Here is a 21,666-nt window from a genome sequence, read left to right as displayed (position 1 = left end):
TTTTGTACCGGCCCTAGAGGGGCTCGGTCAGCACTCATTGATAGCGCTGGATGACATCACGCTTGGCGTGCAGTGACAGCCCTACAGGATAGGGTGTGGGAGTGCCGGCCGTAGGGGTTACTAAAGGCTCTGGTTGACCCGAGAGGACACGTGACCGGTTAAGTCTACAAAGGGGCCCCAAGTGGGGGCTAGGAGTGGTCACGTGGTCTGGGTCCAGATCCGTCTCAAGGATTCTGGAAGGTGGTCGTGGCCAAGGGCGGAGCCAGCCGCGCCGCAAAGAATATAAACCGGGTCCCCAGGTGGGACCGGGGTTGTTGTTGTTCATCCTGAAGAAGCCTTTGTCTACGTCTACGTTCTACGAGTCTCAAACACGTGGACCTGGACCCGAGCTGTGGTCCGGTCCGTAGTCGCTAGCTACTTTGTAAATAGTGTAATTAGCCTGGTGGTCATCACCATTGGTTGTTATTCTGTTAAGGGGCGGTTGCCCCGTGTGTTGGTGTTAAATAAATGTGTTGCCTCCGAGAGTACGTCTGCGGCTCAGTTGAACCTACTCGACATATCTATGTTAGGGATCGGTTTCAGACGTAAATATGTATTATTTTCAGATGTTTAAGGAGAATTTCGGATGTTGTTTGGCATTTTTGCATCAGTAAAATGTAAACATTTAGCCCGGTCTTCGTGCTAACAATAGTGATGTCACCCGATTTTACGTGACACCACTTCTGGCGGGAAGCATGTGGACGTGACAGGTGATGTTATTTTCTGTGACATACTTTCGGATTAATCCAAAACAAAAGTTTTGTTGAATTATCCTAAAGTTTGTAACCTAGGCCCGATTTGTGGGATATTTTTTTTCTCGGAATACTGTATTCTTAAAATGAATGTCACATTCCTTATACTCACACACAGGAAAACATTCAAATATCCCTAAAAGCCTTAAGCAAACTGTTGGCGCAAGTGTGATGAGTGAGCACCTATGAAGGCCGGAAGAGCACACAAGGAGTTGGTGTGGCCTGCACCATGCCGAGTCACACTGCACCAGGTACTCATCTAAGCCCGATTCGACGTAAGCAATGACTTTAGCCGTGGCCAGGAATCAAATTCAGCTCGCCGGGTTCATAGTGCAGTGCGCTAACTGCTACACCACCACTACCCACACATACACCAGAAAATATCTTACCTTCGCCCTGACGCGTTGCACGAATCCCTGGATTTTTCCAGACTTTAGGAAACTTATCTGACGGAAAAAAACAATCAGCAATATTTAAAAAAAATCAAACACCCAATGCTGTTCTGCACTGCCCTCTGCTGCTCACAATGCATTCCCCACATTAAAATTCTATGTAAAACTAAACTTTTTATTTTACCAGGTAAGGTCCACAGAGCTGTTTAGCTCTTTTTCATAAGCGACCTGACCACAATTGATAGCCTAATGAAGTGGCTTATCATGTGGAAACGTATGTCGGCCAAATACTCTAAATGCACGTTGATTCTAAATGTGGAGGGAAACAGCAGAGGAGCCAGAGAAAAAAATCACGCGACCACATGCAAACTCCATATATACAGGCATCAGGGTCGGGATCGAACCCACGACTTCCGGTATACCAGGCGAAGTAGTTAACATCTCGCCACCGCGGCGCCCTAAAATATGGTTGTAAACTTTTTAGAATTACTGGGTCCGAAAGTCATGAACCGGTAATCACTTAATGTGGAAACAACAGCCCGAATATAAAATCAGACTGTACGGTTGTACGTTGCTAAGTGTGCGCAGTGCGTGTGCTGTGAGGATGTTGTCAAACTTACGGATGTAACGATGATGATATTTTTTGTTGTGTTAAGCAGCGGGGCTGCAAGTACCTCTGGGTTGAGAAACAGCAGCTCCCTAAGCAACACAAGACAAACCGGGTCTCGCTTACAAGAATAGACATGGTTTCCAATGAGTTCTCAGTAAGTTCCGATATCTTCTTCTTGGTTCTTTCGGTAAAGTCACGTAAAAGGGAAATAATAAAATAATAAAAATAAAACATAATAAAATAATTCTCACGTTTCGGCCACAACGCAAGCAGCCGTCCTCAGGTGAAGAACAGGTCTGTCGGAAAGACAGCATCTGACGCTATTATTTTATTATGTTTTATTTTTATTATTTTATTATTTCCCTTCTACGTGACTTTACCGAAATAACCAAGAAGATGAATCCCTGCAGTCACGAAAGCTTTAAATCGAAATTTAAGTTCCGGTATGTGAATGATTAATTAATTAATCAGTACATTTGGTATATGCGCCATTCTTATAGCACAAATGCTATCATGAAGGCGCTAAGGCTGTGCTTTGTTGGCTTTACGGTACATTTTCGCCTTGAGACGGCTACAGAGCTGGTTGACAGTTAACAACAAATCATGCATGATCACCAACAATGAGATGAGTTAGATGGAGATTGGAACTCCAGACACCGCTTGTAAAAGGTAATTATCGAACGCCCCAAGTGATTTTCTGCTCAAACAAACATTGAGGTGACAGTCATCTCCCGTTTACAATCCTGAGCCGGTGAAGGAAATTCCACATTTATGAGGCAGATACATTCATAGGACCACTTCTTTTAACTTCCCCACAACCCATTACTAATTTTATCTACCCCGGGAGGAATGATAGGCTATCAACTTCTTGGTTCTTTCAGTAAAGTCACGTAGAAGGGAAATAATAAAAGAAAAAAAAGAAAACATAATAGAATAATTCTCACGACGTTTCGGCCACAATGCAAGCAGCCGTCCTCAGGTGAAGAACAGGTCTGTCAGAAAGACAGCGTCTGAATGACGCTGTCTCATTCAAACGCTGTCTCATTCAGACGCTGTCTTTCCGACAGACCTGTTCTTCACCCGAGGACGGCTGCTTGTGTTGTGGCCGAAACGTCGTGAGAATTATTTTATTATGTTTTATTTTTATTATTTTATTATTTCCCTTCTACGTAACTTTACCGAAAGAACCAAGAAGATGAATCCCTGCAGTCACGAAAGCTTTAAATAGGCTATCAAGTTATTCAACTTGCAACCTTCAAATTGCGAGCCGCTTGCTCTACTGCCGAGCCATCGGGCTAGATAAATGTAAATTCTTGTCCTCTGTGGAGTCCGAGGTCACGGACCGGCATCGGAGGATCTGCTGCGCCCGATTGTCATCGTGAGGACCCGGGTGAGACGGCAGGTCCAGCGTCAGTATGGTCCTGACCAAGCGGTCAAACTCGGGGAGGCTCAAGAAGAAGAGCGCCGACGCCCTGGTGCCCTGCATGACCTCCGAGATGCCCCGCTGCTCCTGCTCACACACTTGTCTGCAATATATAACAATAAAACAACTCACGAGAGTGAATATTTCAGGTTATGTAATTTTGTTATCGCCTCCCAATACATTTGATGGAAATGGCCAAAGATCCTGATGACAGGACCCATTCCATAAATTGTTTGCACACATCCCTAATGCAGCACTGGTGGAGGAGTGGGTTGGTGGTTATCATACATTTGAAGCTTTCGTGACTGCAAGGATTCATATTCTTAGGTTTTTTCGGTAAAGTCACGTAGGTAAAAAAATAATAAAAGTAAAATAAAATAAAAATCACGACGATTCGGAGGCAACACAAGCTTCCGTCTTCAGGTGGAACCGTCACAGCACGATAGCTGTATCAAGTGAGAGAAATTCCAAGAAGCAGTATTTGTATATATACTGGTAGAGGGTGGGAGGAGCCAAGGTAGGCCCTGAATATTATTTTTGTGAGGTTCGGTGCGGCTGAAGCACGCTGTTAGGAATGAGCCTTTGTCGTGTAAACTAGGTGCAGATGATGTAAAGGTGCGTTTATTTTTATTTTACTTTTATTAATTTTAATTTTTTACCTACGTGACTTTACCGAAAAAAACCTAAGAATATGGTTATCATACATCCGTGAAGCTCCCTCGCTATTAATCGATGTCCCATCACCTTGCTTGCCAGCCTGATAGCAGTACAGAAAGTGGATTCATGAGGGCATTTGTGTTTGTGCTGTTCGCCTATTGGCGTCCTCTGGTCTAACACTGTTTGAGACTAGGCTCTAAAGAAAGCTGTCTCTGGTGCGGACCAATCAGTTTCAAAGACAATGCCATATATTACCAGAGCATGTTTTTGTTGGCATGTTCACCACAAGTATGTGTGGTCAATGCTGACAGGATTCCTGGCAATAGGTTTCTGTTTGGTGTTTTAACATCTTAACACAACTGTTTTATTGCCAGAAAGGGTAAAAAACAATTCTTATAAATCATTGATGGAAATGGACATCTGTTAAAAAGAGCTTCATAGCTTTTAGATTTAAAGCTTTCGTGACTGCAGGGATTCATCTTCTTGGTTATTTCGGTAAAGTCACGTAGAAGGGAAGTAATAAAATAATAAAAATAAACATAATAAGTATTTTATGTTTTATTTTTATTATTGTATTACTTCCCTTCTACGTGACTTTATTATGTTTTATTTTTATTATTTTATTACTTCCCTTCTACGTGACTTTACCGAAAGAACCAAGAAGCTTCATAGCTCATCGGATTCCTCCAGTCGCAATAAAGATTTTGATTCTGAATTGGCCAAACATCCCAAAAAAGAACCAGAGGTTGGGGAATTGTTGGCGGTGGTTTTGCCTGCCTTACTACCACTTGTCTGCGATTTTCTGCACCTCAGAATCATTTTCTCTCTCTGAAAGCGAAATAAAACAATGCACAGCTACAAATTCTGCATTATTTGGTTATACAAATCAGCCTTAATTTAGCACATGGATGGGAACACAAATCAGAGACATCATAGTGTGCAAATAATTATGGAGGGGATGCACGGTTTGTCATAATTTTACAATTAACACAAAGATGTATATTTCTATGGAAGGAGGATATGTGGTGGTTAGCTTAGGGCAGTGCAACAAAATCCATTGTTGTGCGATCCCCAATTAGTTAACCCGAAACATTATTTTTTATCCTTTGCATATTTATTTGTTTTAAATAAACCTTACTTTAAAAAATTACGTTTAGAAAATGAAATAGGGGTCACAAGACATCTGGACCACCCTGTAATTAATTATCGGCACTCAACAAATCCGCATTGACCAACGTGGTGAAGTATGGTCATGCCCTCGTACAGAAGTGGATTTGTAAAATGAGCAGTGCTGGATAGGCACAAACGTATACGGGAATGTAAATACTTAGGTTTTTTCGGTAAAGTAAATTTAGCTGTGACGGTCCCACCTGATGACGGAGACTTGTGTTGCCTCCGAAACGTCGTGATATATAATTATTTCTATTATTATTTCTATTATTTGTTTTTACCTACGTGACTTTTCGGAAAAATCTAAGAGTATGAATCCTTGCAGTCACGAAAGCTTCAAATCTAGAAGGGAATGGAAATGGCAAGTCGGTGGTGGAAATTCCACATTCCTATGACATTATTCACAGTGGTATTATCCACAGTCGTACTAATTTTATATATATATCCACGATGGATAATGGGCTGAATCGGTTTGGAATAATGTTGTTATTTATACAGGTACTATTGTATGATGTTCATATTAAATGTAATAACCACACATTTTACACGTCAAAGTTGTACAAAAGTTACATTTAGCGTGTATTAAAATAAAGTTAATTTAATTTAAAAAAACATTGACAGATGTTACTCGTAGTATTGCTTATATTTTGCAAACTGATAGATGAATCAAGCGAGTTACGTTGTAATTCTCTGTTTAAGTTTTAATCAGTTTACCTCACGATTATAAACGGTAACCCACAACGGCACCATACGCATCGATTAAACGATTCGTGTGTTGAACAATGTGTCGATTCTTTTCGCGGCTTGTAATGCATTAATCGAAAACGACGATTCTTATATTATCCGATTAAGATGATTCGATTCCCTAGGAAATGCGCGGGATCCCCCCCCCCCACACGGGGGCTCGGGTCACGTGGCACTTTACAATGAGGAGCGGTGGCGCAGTGATTAGCGCACCGCGCTCTCACCAACACGGCCACCCAAATGAGATTCCCTCTTACGGCCAAGGGGCCGTCCATAAATGACGTCACGCGATTTTGGACGATTTTTGACCGCCCCCCCCCCTTCGTCACACGGCGTCACAAAAAGTCAGACCCCCCTCACATATGACGTCACAAAGCTCTGCCCCCCCCCAAAAAATAAAACATGCTTCAAATCGCTTTAAACTATTGTCATTGTAGTGCGTATTTAATGTGGCGCTGCACTCTGATATTGTAGGAGACATTTTTTTTTCAAATTTTGTTGCTGTGGATTTCACACCTGATGATGATTGCTTGTGTTGCAGTCGAAACGTCGTGATAATTTGTATTGTTTTATATTTTTATTATTTTATTATTTCCCGTCTACGTGACTTTACCGAAAGAACCCGACAGACCTGTTCTTCACCTGAGGACGGCTGCTTGCGTTGTGGCCGAAACGTCGTGAAAATTGTATTTTATAATGTTGTATTTTTTATTATTTTATTATTTCCCTTCTACGTGACTTTACCGAAAGAACCAAGAAGATGAATCCCTGCAGTCACGAAAGCTTTAAATTGAAATATGAGAAAACATTTATTAAAAAGTCTATTTAATTAAGTAGAACGTGTTGTCCATATTTATTTAAAGTTGCGCATTTTTATGTGACGTCACATTTCTCACCCCCCCCCCCCCTGTCACACATCGTCACAAATGTCTGACCCCCACCCCCCTAGGTGCGTGACGTCATTTATGAACGGTCCCTAACGTCTCGCCAACGTTGGCACCTGTCATACAGCACCAACTTATCCATTCGATTACGCTTACTCATCGGATGACCACGCAACGCAGCAAAACCAATCCGATCCGTCATATTTAATGAACGGACCGCAGCGGGAGCAGTCGGTTATTATATTATGGTCGATTTAGGTTTTAAGTCGATTTATTTTCCACAGCTCGATTACACGTGACCGCGTTGCTGGGTAGTGATACAGTCATTTTGCTGTGACGGTTCCACCTGAAGACGGAAGCTTGTGTTGCCTCCGAAACGTCGTGATTTAATTTATTTTAATTTTTTACCTACGTGACTTTACCGAAAAAAACATAGTGTTATTATCTAATTGCTTATGCCTCAAAAGTAATTAAAAAATGGCTATTATTCCCCACAAACTTTGCTTTTGTGATCAGGACACAAAAGCAAAGTTAGTAATCCACTCCAATCATAACACTGTGTAACAAATTGATATTTTTTTTGTTCCTGGGTAGTGTTATTTTCTAATTGCTTATGCCTCAAACGTGTAGAAAATTTATATTATTCCCCACAAACTTTATTTTGTGACCAGGACAGTGACATTTTGAAATGTACCTATTTTCAATGAGAAAACGTGTGCAATTGTGTCATTCCTTTGTTAATTTGGGAGCTTTCGTGACTGCCGGAATTATTCTTTGGTTCTTTTCGGTTAAGTCACGTCTAAAAAAAAAAAATATTTTTAGACGTGACTTAACCGAAAAGAACCAAAGAATCATTCCTTTGTGTCATTCCTTCACAAAGTCCTGGTCACAAAAGCAAAGTTTGTAGGGAATAATAGCCATGCTCTATACTTTTGACGCATAAGAAATTAGAAAACAACACTTACTACCCAGGAACAAAAATCGTGTTACATACTGAATTATCCCACCCGTGCACGTGCGTTTAACATTAAACTCAACACGCTCATCAATAGCACTCCGTGTGTGGTCTTAAAAGGAGAAACAAATATATAGAATAGGCGACGTTTCGGGCAATGGCCCTTCATCGCAGATAAATAGGCCAGATAGAGTGGATGATGGTAAGCGTTGGAGGCTGCACTTTGTTTACATCACGGGGTCCTGATGAGAATGACATTGTCAAACTGTTTCCCGACAGTTTGTTAAATATCCAAATTTATATTATTAGTAGCTATTGAGTAAGGCGAACGTGTTACTAAGTTAACACATTTTTATATTGGTAAATTACTGTACTACGAGAGAAACTCACTAAAACTGTCTCATCATATATGTGCTACGAGGAAGGACCATTGTCCGAAACGTCGCCTGTCCAGTGTTGCCCTTTAAATGCCGATGCACGTGATTGATTCCGTATAATCACGTGACATAGAGTCACGAGGAGGGTGGCGGTTGCTAATGAAGCCATCTTACCACGGGACCGCGCCAACGTCACAGCGATCCGCTTCCGCCATCTTACCACGGGGGGGAATCGCCGCAACGTTACAGCGATCCGCTTCCGCCATCTTACCACGGGGGGGGGGGGGGACCGCGGCAACGTCACAGCCGATCTGCTTCCGCCATCTTACCACGGGGGGGGGGGACCGCGGCAACGTTACAGCGATCCGCTTCCGCCATCTTACTACGGGAAACGCCCTGACGTCTTCGGGAGATTCCCCCCCGCCGCCTTGAACGGCTGGCGGCCATATTGGGTGAGGTAGAGGGGGGGGGGACCCGGCGTCCAATCCCGCACGCTCTCGTCTAACGTCAACAGCCCCGGATCGAAGAGCACGTGACGTGAGGGGGGGGGTGTGGGTGTGGTTTGCGTCTCGACCAATCGCGTGCCGCCGCAGTGTGGAAGAGGATTGAGAAAGTCGCCCCCCCCCCCGCCCCCCATCACGGAGTCGACCGCCGCTACCCGCAAACCACCCGGGTCCTGCCGGGGGTCTCCCCTCGTCCACCCCCTCGTCCACCACCTCGTCCACCACTACCACCACCAACGCCGCTTCTGTCTCTAGGCCATGGCGGACCGCAAGATCAACGAGGCCCTGCAGCATCTGGCGAGCGCGGAGAAGTGGTGCGGGAGGGAGGGAGGGTGTCTGAGTCACCCGCGTGTGACTGGCGGTGACTGATCCCTTGGAGACGATAGTGACTGATCCTGGGTGACTGTCAGTGACTGTCCGTGTGTGACTGTCATTGACGCTGTCTGTGTGACTGATGCTGACTGTCAGTGACTGTCCGTGTGTGACTGTCAGTGACGCTGTCTGTGTGACTGACAGTGGCTGATCTTGTGGAACCTATAGTGACTGATCATGTCTGACTGTCAGTGACTGTCCGTGTGTGACTGTCAGTGACGCTGTCTGTGTGACTGACAGTGGTTGATCTTGTGGAAGCGATAGTGACTGATCCTGACTGTCGGTGACTGTCAGTGTCTGTCGGTGACTGTCCGTGTGTGACTGTCAGTGACGCTGTCTGTGTGACTGACAGTGGTTGATCTTGTGGAAGCGATAGTGACTGAGCCTGGGTGACTGTCAGTGACTCTTCCCGTGTGATTGATCCCGTAGAGCCGATAGTGACTGAGCCTGACTGTCAGTGTCTGTCGGTGTGTGACTGTCAGTGACGCTGTCTGTGTGACTGACAGTGGCTGATCTTGTGGAAGCGATAGTGACTGATCTGACTGTCAGTGACTGATCCTGGGTGACTTTCAGTGACGCTCCCGTGGAGCGGATGGTGACTGAGCCTGTGGAGCCGATAGTGACTAATGATGTCTGACTGTCAGTGTCTGTCGGTGTGTGACTGTCGGTGTGTGACTGTCGGTGTGTGACTGTCAGTGACGCTCCCCGCGTGACTGACACTGACTGATCCTGTGTAATCGTTAGTGACTGTCCGTGTGTGACTGACAGTGACGCTGTCTGTGTGACTGTCAGTGACTGACCCCGCGTAACCAATAGTTACTCTGCCTGTATGACTGAGTGATTGCCCTTTGTAACTGATAGTGATTGTTGCTGTGTTACTGACATTCCCTGTGTGACTCAATGACTGTGTGACTGATAGTGACTGATCTTGTGTAACAGCGACTGACCTTATATGACTGACCCTATGTGACTACCCTATATGACTGACCCTATATGACTGACCCTATGTGACTGACCCTATATGACTGACCCTGTGTGACTAACCCTATATGACTGACCCTATGTGACTGACCCTATATGACTGACCCTATGTGACTGCCTGTAGCTGATCCTGTGTGAGTGACAGTGGCTGATAGTGAGTTCCCCCGTGTGACTGATTGTGTCTGTCACAGTCACTTAACGGCGACTGTCCCTATGCGGGAGAGTATTTCCATACCCGGCACACCACATCCAGTATGACATTTCGCTATGGCTGTGGCAACCGGTCACTTGCCACCTATAGGAATATGTTCAGTGAGAAAACACATTCCTGCGGAGGGAGCTGGTAGGAACGTTGGATTGCTCGATCAATGGCCAGGGTCAACGGCACCACGGGGTGACCAGCCCCTCCCCACCCAGCCCCACCCAGCTCCTCCCCACCCTCCCCTCCCCACCCTCCCTACCCAGCCCCTCCCCACCCTCCCCTCTCCACCCAGCCCCACCCCTCCCATTTTTGGATGCACGACGGACGGACGGACACAATAATCCCCTGTGGGCTGGTGTAACCAGGAGGTTCCTACCAGTATTACTCCCTGCTGGCTTGCCCTACGTGATTGCCCTTGGCCGGCCATGACATGATGTCCATAGTTGACCTGTGACCCCCTGTGACCCCATGACCCCCCCCCCTTCCCCCTTGTTCCTCAGTCTCAAGACTGGATTCCTCAAGTGGAAGCCGGACTATGACGGAGCCGCTTCAGAGTTCAGCAAAGCAGGTGATAACCTGACCCCTAAATCCGACCTCAACTCGTGACCCACGTTGGTGAGATGTTAGCTACCTCACCTGGTAATACAAGGGGGTCGTGGTTCGATCCTGACCCCAACGACCTACTGTATGTTTACAATTTGCATGTTTATCTCCCCATGGTCGCGTGGATTTTCTCCGGGTCCCTCCAGTTTTTCCCCCTTCACATGTAGAATCAACGTCACGCGTTCAGAGTATTTGGCTGCTATAAATGTCCACGTGATAAGCCACTTCGTTGAGCGATCATTTGTGGCCAGGTCGCTGCTTAAAAAGAGCTGTACAGCTCAGTGCGCCTTACCTGGCAAAACCAAAATATAGTTGTTTTTTTACCCATATCTCTGACCTCGAACCCTGCCTGACGCAAACCTCTGACCTCTACGCCTGATCCAAACCCTTGACGCAGACATCTACTTTGACCGCTGACATCAACCACTGCCAAGGGTTGTTAACTGATAATCTGCATAGCTGTAATCGATTATTTTTACAATCCATAATTGGAAGATGATTTTTTAGGAGGAAGAGGCGCACGCGATATGCCCGCACATTGACTTAACTGTTGTGTACCCATACCACTGGGTGGACAGAGGCGGTGGGGTGGGTGGATTTAAGAAACTTGCACCATTGTTTCTACTGGACATGTGTGAAAAACTACTGGACATCTGTGAGAAAAGAGCGTCATAGCTCATTAAATTTCTCCAGTATAAATTTTCAGATTTTCTGATTCTGCTTCCAATGCCACCTCCTCGTGCGCCGTTCCCGGCTTTCATAGGTGCTCGCCAACAGCAGTCCCCCCCCCCCCTCCCCATACAGCCTCTATAGACTACATGGGGATCTGTCCGTGTGTGTACACGTGTGTTCTATTACTCGTGGGGAGCGGTAGTGCAGCGGTTAGCGCGCTGCGCTACGAAACCGGCAACCCGGGATCAATTCCCGCTCTTGGGAAATACCAGTGACGATTATCTGAACTGGTCCTGGGCCTCCCCTAGGTTTACTCAGCCTCAAATGAGTACCTGGTGCGGTGTGTGAACATCGCCGCTGGGGAGACGAAGGCGGTCGGGCGTGGTGCTGGCCACCCACCCCCTCGTGTACCGTTCAACAGTCTGTTACAGACTCTTCGGGGGATCTTTGTCTTTGTCCTGCGAGTGTGTAATTGTGTTTGTGTTCTTGTGTGCGTGTGTGTGCGTGTGTCTCAGCGGTGGCGTTTAAGAACGCCAAGCAGTACGATCAGGCCAAGGAGGCCTACCTCAAGGAGGCGCAGTCCCACAAATTCAACCAGGCGTATCCTGCTTGGCCCGGTGGCCACAACCCACGCTCGCGCTGATGGGAGTGGTAACCCACCCCTCCACCCCCTCCCCCCGCCCTCGCTCACCAATAACCCTTCTCCACTGGTCTTGTGGTTGTTGTTGTTGTTTGACTTGCATCCCACTGGGATATTTGCACAGGGTTGGTGTACGGTGATTTTTTCTGCAATATTTTGCTGTCTTTTCTTGGATTTTCTGTTTGCACATAGTCACTTTAAGATGTTTTCTTGTTCATGTTTTAATTTTTTGTTTGTTGCGGTTGCACCCGATTCAAGAGCCGAATGGCTCACAGGGCTACACCTAATAAATGAACTTTGAATCTGAGCCATGTCAGCACGCAGTCGGCACGGCATGGGTGGCTTTCCACCGCTGGCTGTTTGCAGAGCCGAGCCGGAACCGAGCCGTGCTACACTGGCCTCACAAGGCATCTTGTGACGTACAATGTAAACAGAGCGTCGACACGTCAACTGCACGTGTCTTCCAGTCACGTGTGACGTTGGTGGCACAGCAAGGCTTCGTGCAGTGGAAAAAAGCCACCCGTCCCTACTGACCCGTGCCAGCTTAATACATTTATAACAAATGATATTGTTCGTTAAGTGCATTCCTATACGTGAACATTCATCCTTAACCTCACCTCTCAGGCTCTTCCACTCGGCAAAGTAAGTATCCACTTCGGACGCTCAACATTCTGCCTGCTACTCACGCTGCGGTCAAACCTCTCATCACCTGATATGTGGCAGAACCCGAGTTCAAGTACGGGGTCGCAGGTGGACTCGGACAATCACGAGCAGCCCCCGCAGTCATATAAAAATTAACCCGTAAAAACAACGTTTTTCACTATAAATCCTTTATATGCGTGGCATCGGTTTTATTTTATTATTCATTTCTGTTTTTCTTGAGTAAGAGTTTCATTTTTATCACATTGGTATTTTAAATTAAATATGAAAAAAAAAAATTCCTAAAAAGTGTACAATTTTGGAATTTTTTTTTTACGAAAAGAAATTGTCACGCACAACGAGTCTGTGTGCAAAATGTCAGCTCGATTGGATCACGGGAAGTGGGTTAAAAAACGGCCGAAATATTTGCACGGTCGTAAGCGCGCAAGCAAGCAAGCAAGTGAACTTAATATAAAGGATTTAAAAAGCTCAACCTTTCGACCAATGCAAACTACAGCAAATTAACATGCCAATTTGTAACATTGCCTCAAACTTATTGGAATGATACGGTCAGAGTATAAAACCACCGGTCCAGAGTTTGCTTGTCTTGAAACAATGCGCCTAAAACTATGCTGTGCCAAAAAGGCCGTCGCGTAAGATGGGGTCGTGTAAGAAATTAATTTTTTGATGCGGATAGACGGATATGTGAAGGATGCATTGTTGTTATATTCTCCACAACGACAGGAACGATGATTTGTATAACAATCCGGCCGGGTGGCCCAGTGGTGGAGCGAGTGGCTCGGGTGTGGGGTTGGCTCAACCCAACATAGAAGGGGGGGTGTGTGCCGGGGGGCTGGGGTCAGAAAAAACATGGAATAGAGGAGAGAGAGCAATGCTGTGGCACAGCCCTGAGCCAGCACCAACCACAACAGCAACAACGACAAGGCCCAGGGGCAGCCTGGGCAGCACCAACACAGGGGCAGCTGGGACAGCAGCAACAACAACAAGACCTCGGGTAGCCTGGGCAGCACCAACAATATCAACGAGACATTAGGGCAGACAGGGCAGCAACAGCCCAGCACCAACAACAGCAGGCCCCAGGGGCAGCCCGGGTTAGCACCAACACAGGGGCAGCTGGGACTGCAGCAACAACAACAAGACCTAGGGTAGCCAGGGCAGCACCAACAGTATCAACGAGACATTTGGGCAGACAGGGCAGCAACAGCCCAGCACCAACAACAGCAGGCCCCAGGGGCAGCCCGGGTGAGCACCAGGGCATTTTTAGGAGGCCGATGGCTAAACGAGTTACCAGGGTTTAAAGCTTTCGTGACTGCAGGGATTCATCTTCTTGGTTCTTTCGGTAAAGTCACGTAGAAGGGAAATAATCCGACAGACCTGTTCTTCACCTGAGGACGGCTGCTCGCGTTGTGGCCGAAACGTTGTGAGAATTATTTTATTATTATTATTATTTTATTATTTCCCTTCTACGTGACTTTACCGAAAGAACCAAGAAGATGAGTTAGTAGGGCTCGTGATGCACGCGCGGAGTCGATGTTTATGTCGATGGAAATTAAAGTTCACATCAAACGCCTATAGTACGCCTCTCGCACGCGCGGGTATGGGGCATCTGAGCCGTAAGCTCAAGGGCAAGGAGGAGGAATATGAGGACAGATTGCCCCCCCCCCCCCCCCTTCATACCACACCTGAAATTAGCTAGCTGGATGGAGGACCGGGAGACGGGGACCGACGACAAGGCGTATAGCCCCTTGCCACCAGACGGGAGACGGGCTCGGAGGGGTGGAGGGGAAGTACGAACGCTCATTAGCCGCCTTTTATGTTTATTTTATTTGAGGGTGATTTGGTTACACCCCCCTTTCTTCTCACCCCCCCCCCCTTTTAAATACCTACCTCACCCCCACCGCTGCGCCCCAGCTCACCCTCCTCCTTCCTACCCCCCCACCCCCCACTCTCTTTAACCGGGTTAACTCGCGCCATCGTGATCGAACGCGCGACGCGCTGCAACGGGTAACGCGTAATTGCCCCAAAAGGAACAGTTTTGTTTTTCTAAATCGCACCAAAAAAAAAACCCGCCAGCGTCGCATTCTAGGCTCTCGCGGCGACCCCACCACGGCCACACCAACCGAGACGGGAAATAATCGCGCGGCGAACGACACGAGGCGAGGAAATGGCTCTTCACGCGGGATCGTGGCGCTGAATCGTAAATGTTTATCTGGTCGGCGGGTGGGTGGCGTGTAGTTGTTAATGGCTGCGGTGAACACCGACGCCTGTTGATTGTGTGCTTGTGCGTCTCGTCGCAGGGCGTACGAACAGGCGGGGATGATGCTGAAGGTAACGACGTGCGTGCGTGGGAGAGTGGTGGTGCAGTGGTTGGCGCACTGCGCTACGAACCCGCTGAGCCGAGATTGCCGCTCGCGGCCGACATCGGTGGTGAACACCCGAACCAGTGCAGGGCCTCCCTTAGATCGACTCAGCCTTAAATGAGTAGCTGATGCAATGTGTACAACATCAGCATTGGGGAGACAAAGGCGGTCGGGCATCGTGCTGACCACCCACCCCCTTCGTGTGCCGCGTTTGTGCCGGCCTTCATAGCTGCCACTCGCTAACAGCGCTTGCCCCAACGGTCTGTTGAAGGGGGATGTTTGTCTTTAGTATTGCGTGTGTGTACATGCGCGTGTGCACATGCGCGTGCGTGCGCGTGGCAGGAGATGCAGCGTCTGCCCGAGGCTGTGGACCTGATTGAGCGCGCGAGCACCATGTACCTGGAGAACGGCACGCCGGACACTGCCGCCATCGCGCTGGAGCGCGCCGGCAAGTACGGCTTCCAGGTTGCACGCACGCACACACGCAGCCGCGACGCACACACACACGTGCACACACACGTGCACACACACGTGCACACACACGTGCACACACACGTGCACACACACGTGCACACACACGTGCACACACACGTGCATACATAGCCAGGATACACGCACACAGCCGAGACACGCACGCAGCCGAGACACGCACACACACGTGCACACACACGTGCACACAAACGTGCACACATAGCCAGGATACACACACGTGCACACACACGTGCACACATAGCCAGGATACACGCACACAGCCGAGACACACACACACACACACACGTGCACACACACGTGCACACATAGCCAGGATACACGCACACAGTCGAGACACGCACACACACACGTGCACACACACGTGCACACATAGGCAGGATACACACACACAGCCGGCATACAGCCAAGGTATTCTCACACACAGCCGGGATACAGCTGGGCTACACCCAGCCGGGATACAGCTGGGTATACGCACACAGTCACACGCAGCCGGCATACAACCGGGCTACAGCCAGGAAACACACACACGGCCGGGATACAGCCACACAGCTGAGATACACACACACAGGCGGGATATGCTCGCACACAGCCGGGCTATGGCTGGGTTACGCCACACACATCTGGGTGGTTACTCATAGCACACGGCTGGGCTTCACTCACGCGCACACACACTGGACGGCCGGGATACACTACACGTGACCTCTGACCCCCAGGCTGGTGGAGACGGTGAATCTGGACAAGGCCATTGAGCTGTTCCGGGCTGCAGGGTCTGTGTACGAGGTGAGGGGGAGGGGTGAGGGGTCAAGAGATGGGGTGAGAGGTGAGGGGTGAAGTGATGCTGTGAGGAGAGGTATGAAGGGTGAGCAGACAGGGTGAGGGGTGTCGAGGTAGAGGGGGGGGGATGTGGGGTGCGGTAGAGTGCGTGAAGTGTCTGTGTTAGACCGGGGATGTGCCAGTTGGAGGTCGTGACCCCGCGTGACCCCCCCCCCCCCACGTGACCCCCCCCCCCCCACGTGCCCCCCCCCCCCCCCCCCCGCGTGTCCAACTCTTGTCAGAATGAGGAGAGGATGCGCCAAGCTGCAGAAATGTTGGACCGGATCTCGCGGCTCCTGGTGCGAGGAGGGAGGTACACGTGAACACAAAGACAAAGAGATCCCCCCCCCCCACATAGCCTTTAGCAGGCTGTTGGGGCAAGTGCTTTTTACGAGCACCGATTAACGCCTGCACGACACATGAAGGGGTGGGTAGCCAGCTCCCCATCCGACGCGCAGACATACAAAGACAAAGATCCCCAATGCTGCTGTTTACACAGCACAACAGGTACTCATTTGAGGCCGAGTCGACCTAGGAGAGGCCCAGGACCGGTTCAGATATTCGTCACCGATGTTGGCCTGTGAAGCAGGAATCGAACTCGGTTTGCTGCACACACACACACACGTACACACAAGAACAACAACAGCCGCCATTCGCCACGAATCACCACGGCGCCTGTACCAGGCTAGGTGTACTTTAAGACTATCACCCGAAGTTTAAAAGGTTCGCTGGTGGCAGGAGGTCTTGGGGACAGACCCCCAGGGTGCCATGGGTTGACTGAGATGACTGGTTGATGTACCACCTGTGCCCCCAACATGTACAACCACACCTTCAAACACACATATACACGTGTACACACGTCCACACATACGTTCAAACATGTACGCAGACATGCGCACGTACGCACATGCCCACGAGCGTGCAATGTACACATCCGTTGCATATGTCTGAACCTGTGCAACCCTATGCCTCTGTGTCTCTGCGCACCCATGTCTTTATTTCCCTATGGCACCTGTTTCACCGTACAAACGTTGTCCTATAACTCTGTGTTCCCATGTCCCCCTGTGTATGTCCCTGTGTCCGCTGTATCCCCACGTCCCCTTGCGTCCGTGCTCCCCGCGTCTCCTTGTCCAGGCTGGACGAGGCGGTTGTGTCTCTGCAAAAGGAGAAGCTCATGTGTCGCGACCTTGAGAATTACGCCACCTGCAACAAGGTGAGTGTCTCCCTCCCTCCCTCCATTTCTCCCCCACTCCTTTCACTCCTTTTCCCCCCACCCCTGAGGTTGCAATCGGGTACCCGATACCCGTACCCTACCCGATACCCGGCCGGGTACGGGTAGCCGTTTGCGACCCTGGTGCGGCCAGGTACGGGTACGGGTAGCCGCACGTGACTCACCCCAACCAATGAGTGAGAAGGCCGTGAGTCACTGGTGAGTCACCGTGATTGTCACTCATTTCCCAACGTCTTGTCTCTTCTCACAATTCAAGTTCCTAGAATCAACCCACCCGCGCCTGCAACATGGCTTCATCCCAGAGATCGCAATCGGGTACCCGATACCCGGCCGGGTACGGGTAGCCGGGTATCGGGTAGCCGGGTATCGGGTAGGGTACGGGTACCCGTTTGCGACCCTGGTGCGGCCGGGTACGTGTACGGGTAAGGAATCAAAACCCGTTTGCGACCTCTGCCCCACCCTCCCTCCCTCCCTCGAGATGATTTTCAAGGGGGTCCTGCTGCGTTGGGATGTTTGTCCGTGTATTGACTTCTATTCGTGAGAGTTTGGCTTTGTGTGGGAGGAAACCGGAGAACTGGGAGAAAGCCCACCGTGCCTTGTGGTGATGTTGCGGTGATGGTGATGTGGTGATGCTAGAGAGATGTTGCGGTGATGTTGATGTGGTGATGTTGTGATGATGTTGTGGTGATGTTGTGGTGATGCGACAGCGATGATGCGGTGATGTTGATGTTGTGGTGATGCTACTGAGATGCTGCGGTGGTGTTGCGACGGTGCTTTGGCGATGCTGCGGTGATGCTGATATTGTGATGTTGATGTTGTGGTGATGTTGTGATGTTGTGGTGATGTTGATGTTGTGGTGATGTTGTGGTGATGTTGTGGCGATGCTACTGAGATCCTGCAGTGATGTTGATGTTGTGGTGATGCTACGGAGATGTTGCGGTGATGTTGCGATGCGTGGCTGTGCCGTCACAGAAAACCATCTCCCAGGTGCTGGTTCACCTGCACCGCAACGACTACGTCGCGGCGGAGAAGTGCGTGCGGGAGAGCTACAGGTGAGCAGATGAAATACAGACGGCACCATACAGACGGAACACCGTGCAGACGGAACACCGTGCAGACGGAACATCGTACAAGCCGGACCCTACAGACGGCACCATACAGACTACACCCTACAGACCGCATCCTACAGACGGCACCCTACAGACCGCATCCTACAGACCGCATCCTACAGACCACATCCTACAGACGGCACCCTACAGACGGCACCCTACAGACGGCACTCTACAGATCACACCCTATAGACCGCATCCTACAGACGGCACCCTACAGACCGCATCCTACAAACCGCGCTCCACAGAGGGCACCCTACAGAGGGTCGGGCGTGGTGCTGGCCACCCACCCCCTCGTGTGCCGCGTCGGCCTTCGTCGGTGCTACTCGCGAACAGCACTTGTCCCGAAAGTGTGTTAAGGCCACACGGGGTGGGGGGGGACCTTTGTCTTTGTGGCGCAGCATCCCGGGCTTCACGGCGAGCGAGGACTGTGCGGCGCTGGAGCAGCTGCTGGAGGCGTTCGACCAGCAGGACCCCGACGCCGTCTTCGCCGTGTGCAGCTCCCCGCTCTTCAAGTACATGGACAACGACGTGCGTCACGCACACGCAGCGCACACGCAGCACACGCAGCACACACACGCACGCAGCACACGCAGCGCACACGCAGCACACGCAGCACACACACGCACGCAGCACACGCAGCGCACACGCACGCAGCACACGCAGCGCACGCAGCGCACACACGCACACCAGCGCACGCAGCACACGCAGCGCACACATGCACACCAGCGCACGCAGCACACACATGCACACCAGCGCACGCAGCACACGCAGCGCACACAGCACACGCAGCGCACACACGCACACCAGCGCACACACGCACACGCAGCGCACGCAGCACACACATGCACACCAGCGCACGCAGCACACGCAGCGCACGCAGCGCACACACGCAGCACACACACGCACACACACGCAGCGCACGCAGCGCACACACGCACACCAGCGCACACACGCACACCAGCGCACGCAGCGCACGCAGCGCACGCAGCGCACACACACACGCAGCGCACGCAGCACACACACGCACACGCGCACGGCAGCACACATGCAGCACATTCGCAGTACGCGCGTCAAAGACGCACGCACAGCAGCGTACACAGCGCACACACGCACACGCGCACGGCAGCACACACGCACACACGCACACACACACACGCACACACGCGCACACGCGCACACACGCACACACACACACGCACACACGCACACACACGCACACACACACACACGCGCACACGGCAGCGCGCTGGAGCACATTCGCAGTACGCGCGTACTAGACGCATGGCAAGTGGGGCACATACGCAGCACATTCTTCACTCGCAGTACACGCGCAAGCACACGCACGGACACGCAGTACACACGCATGGCACGCGCAAGCACACGCACACACAGGGTTCACACGCACAGCACTTGCACGCCGGTGGTGGTGCAAGTAATGATGATGGTGCTAATGCTGGCTGTAGTGAGGGTGTGGTTGATGGGGTGGGGGGTGATGGTGGTCTTGGTGGTGGTGGCAGGAGTGTTGATGGTGGTGGGTGTGGTAATGACGATGGTGCTGTAAGTTGTTGTAAGTCCGGTGATGGCGATAACGGTGGTGGTGACGGGCGTGGCGATGGCAACGATGTTGATGGTAGCGATGGTGGTGGTAGTGGCGATGGCAACGATGCTGATGGTAGCGATGGTGGTGGTAGTGGCGATGGCAACGATGCTGATGGTAGCGATGATGGTGGTGGTGGTAGTGGCGATGGCAACGATGTTGATGGTAGCGATGATGGTGGTAGTGGCGATGGCAACGATGCTGATGGTAGCGATGATGGTGGTGGTGGTAGTGGCGATGGCAACGATGCTGATGGTAGCGATGGTGGTGGTAGTGGCGATGGCAACGATGCTGATGGTAGCGATGATGGTGGTGGTGGTAGTGGCGATGGCAACGATGCTGATGGTAGTGATGATGGTGGTGGTGGCAATAATGGTGGTGGTGGCGATGATGGTGGTGGTGGCGATGGTGGTGGTGGCGATGGGTGTTTGACGTTGGGTGACGTGTGCACACAGTACACCAAGCTGGCGCGGAGTCTGCAAGTGGTGGGGGTGCCGTCCAAGAGGAAAGTGGCGTCTCCACTGGCCGGGTCCGGGGGGGGTGATGGGCCCCAGGCGGGGGCCACCTCCCCCAGCGGGGGGGGCGAGGAGGACGATGAGTATGCGGGGGGGCTCTGCTGAACGTACACGCACGAACACGCACGCACGCACAAACACACGGACATATACGCACACACACACACACACGCGCGCATACGTACATCCGTACACACGTGCAAGATCACCTCCCTGTGTAGCGTCTAACAGATTGTTGGTGCTGTTACAGTGCACAGTGGGGAGGGGTGGCTAAGATCAACGCCCGGTCACCTTTGTCTCCCCCCAGTGCTGATGTTTTACACACCGCACCAGGTACTCTAGCAAGGCCGAGTCGACCTAGGGGAGGCCCAGGACCGGTTGAGATATTCGCTGTCGCTGTTAATGGCCGTGAGCGGGAACCGAACTCGGGTCGCCGGGTTCGCAGCCCAGTGCGCTAACCGCTGCGCCACCGCTCCCATCGTCACTAATTGCACGTACATACACACACACGCACACAGAAAGACAACATGCTGTTCGCGAGCATCGATGAAGGTCCTATACAGCGCTATAGACACACACACATACACACGCACACACACATATGTATATAAAGTACATATGAACACAAAAACAAAGAAAAAGACCACCCGTATAACCTTTAACAGACTGTTGGGGCAAGTGCTGTTGGCGAGTAGCACCTATGAAGGCCGACACGGCACACGAGACACACAGACAAATAAACAAACACATGGACTACATTTCAGCACTCATTCGCTGCTCGTTTTTATTTTATTTTGGGGGGGAGGGGGCAGGGTGGGGAGGAAATGTGAGGTGACGTGCTATTGCACCCACCATATCACGCCTGGCCCACGTGGGTTCATCTTTATGACTGTGTTGCGATTAACTAAAA

At 50.3% G+C, this 21,666-nt stretch overlaps 1 protein-coding gene across 1 annotated transcript; it reads left to right on the top strand.

The window, feature by feature from the left end:
• The first annotated feature begins 8,612 nt into the window (after positions 1–8,612).
• Positions 8,613–21,397, top strand: NAPG (NSF attachment protein gamma). Its single transcript, XM_078879637.1, has 12 exons — positions 8,613–8,820; positions 10,562–10,629; positions 11,852–11,936; positions 12,601–12,618; positions 14,934–14,964; positions 15,339–15,448; positions 16,202–16,268; positions 16,544–16,614; positions 17,436–17,514; positions 18,505–18,584; positions 19,043–19,172; positions 20,697–21,397. The coding sequence occupies exons 1-12, from the start codon at positions 8,765–8,767 to the stop codon at positions 20,859–20,861; spliced, it is 960 nt and encodes a 319-aa protein (XP_078735763.1). The 5' UTR covers positions 8,613–8,764; the 3' UTR covers positions 20,862–21,397.
• The last annotated feature ends 269 nt before the right edge of the window (positions 21,398–21,666 follow it).

This window comes from Lampetra fluviatilis, chromosome 54 (assembly GCF_964198595.1).
Source record: "Lampetra fluviatilis chromosome 54, kcLamFluv1.1, whole genome shotgun sequence".
NCBI lineage: Eukaryota > Metazoa > Chordata > Hyperoartia > Petromyzontiformes > Petromyzontidae > Lampetra > Lampetra fluviatilis.
This window is presented reverse-complemented; position numbering and strand designations above follow the sequence as displayed.

What these genes read in the sequence shown, in the direction of transcription:
- NAPG (XM_078879637.1), top strand. Translation starts at nt 8,765, where the DNA reads ATGGCGGACCGCAAGATCAACGAGGCCCTGCAGCATCTGGCGAGCGCG. An exon ending in AGGCGGGGATGATGCTGAAG is followed by an intron (nt 14,965 to 15,338) that starts GTAACGACGTGC and finishes TGCGCGTGGCAG; the next exon opens with GAGATGCAGCGTCTGCCCGA. An exon ending in CTCCTGGTGCGAGGAGGGAG is followed by an intron (nt 16,615 to 17,435) that starts GTACACGTGAAC and finishes CTCCTTGTCCAG; the next exon opens with GCTGGACGAGGCGGTTGTGT.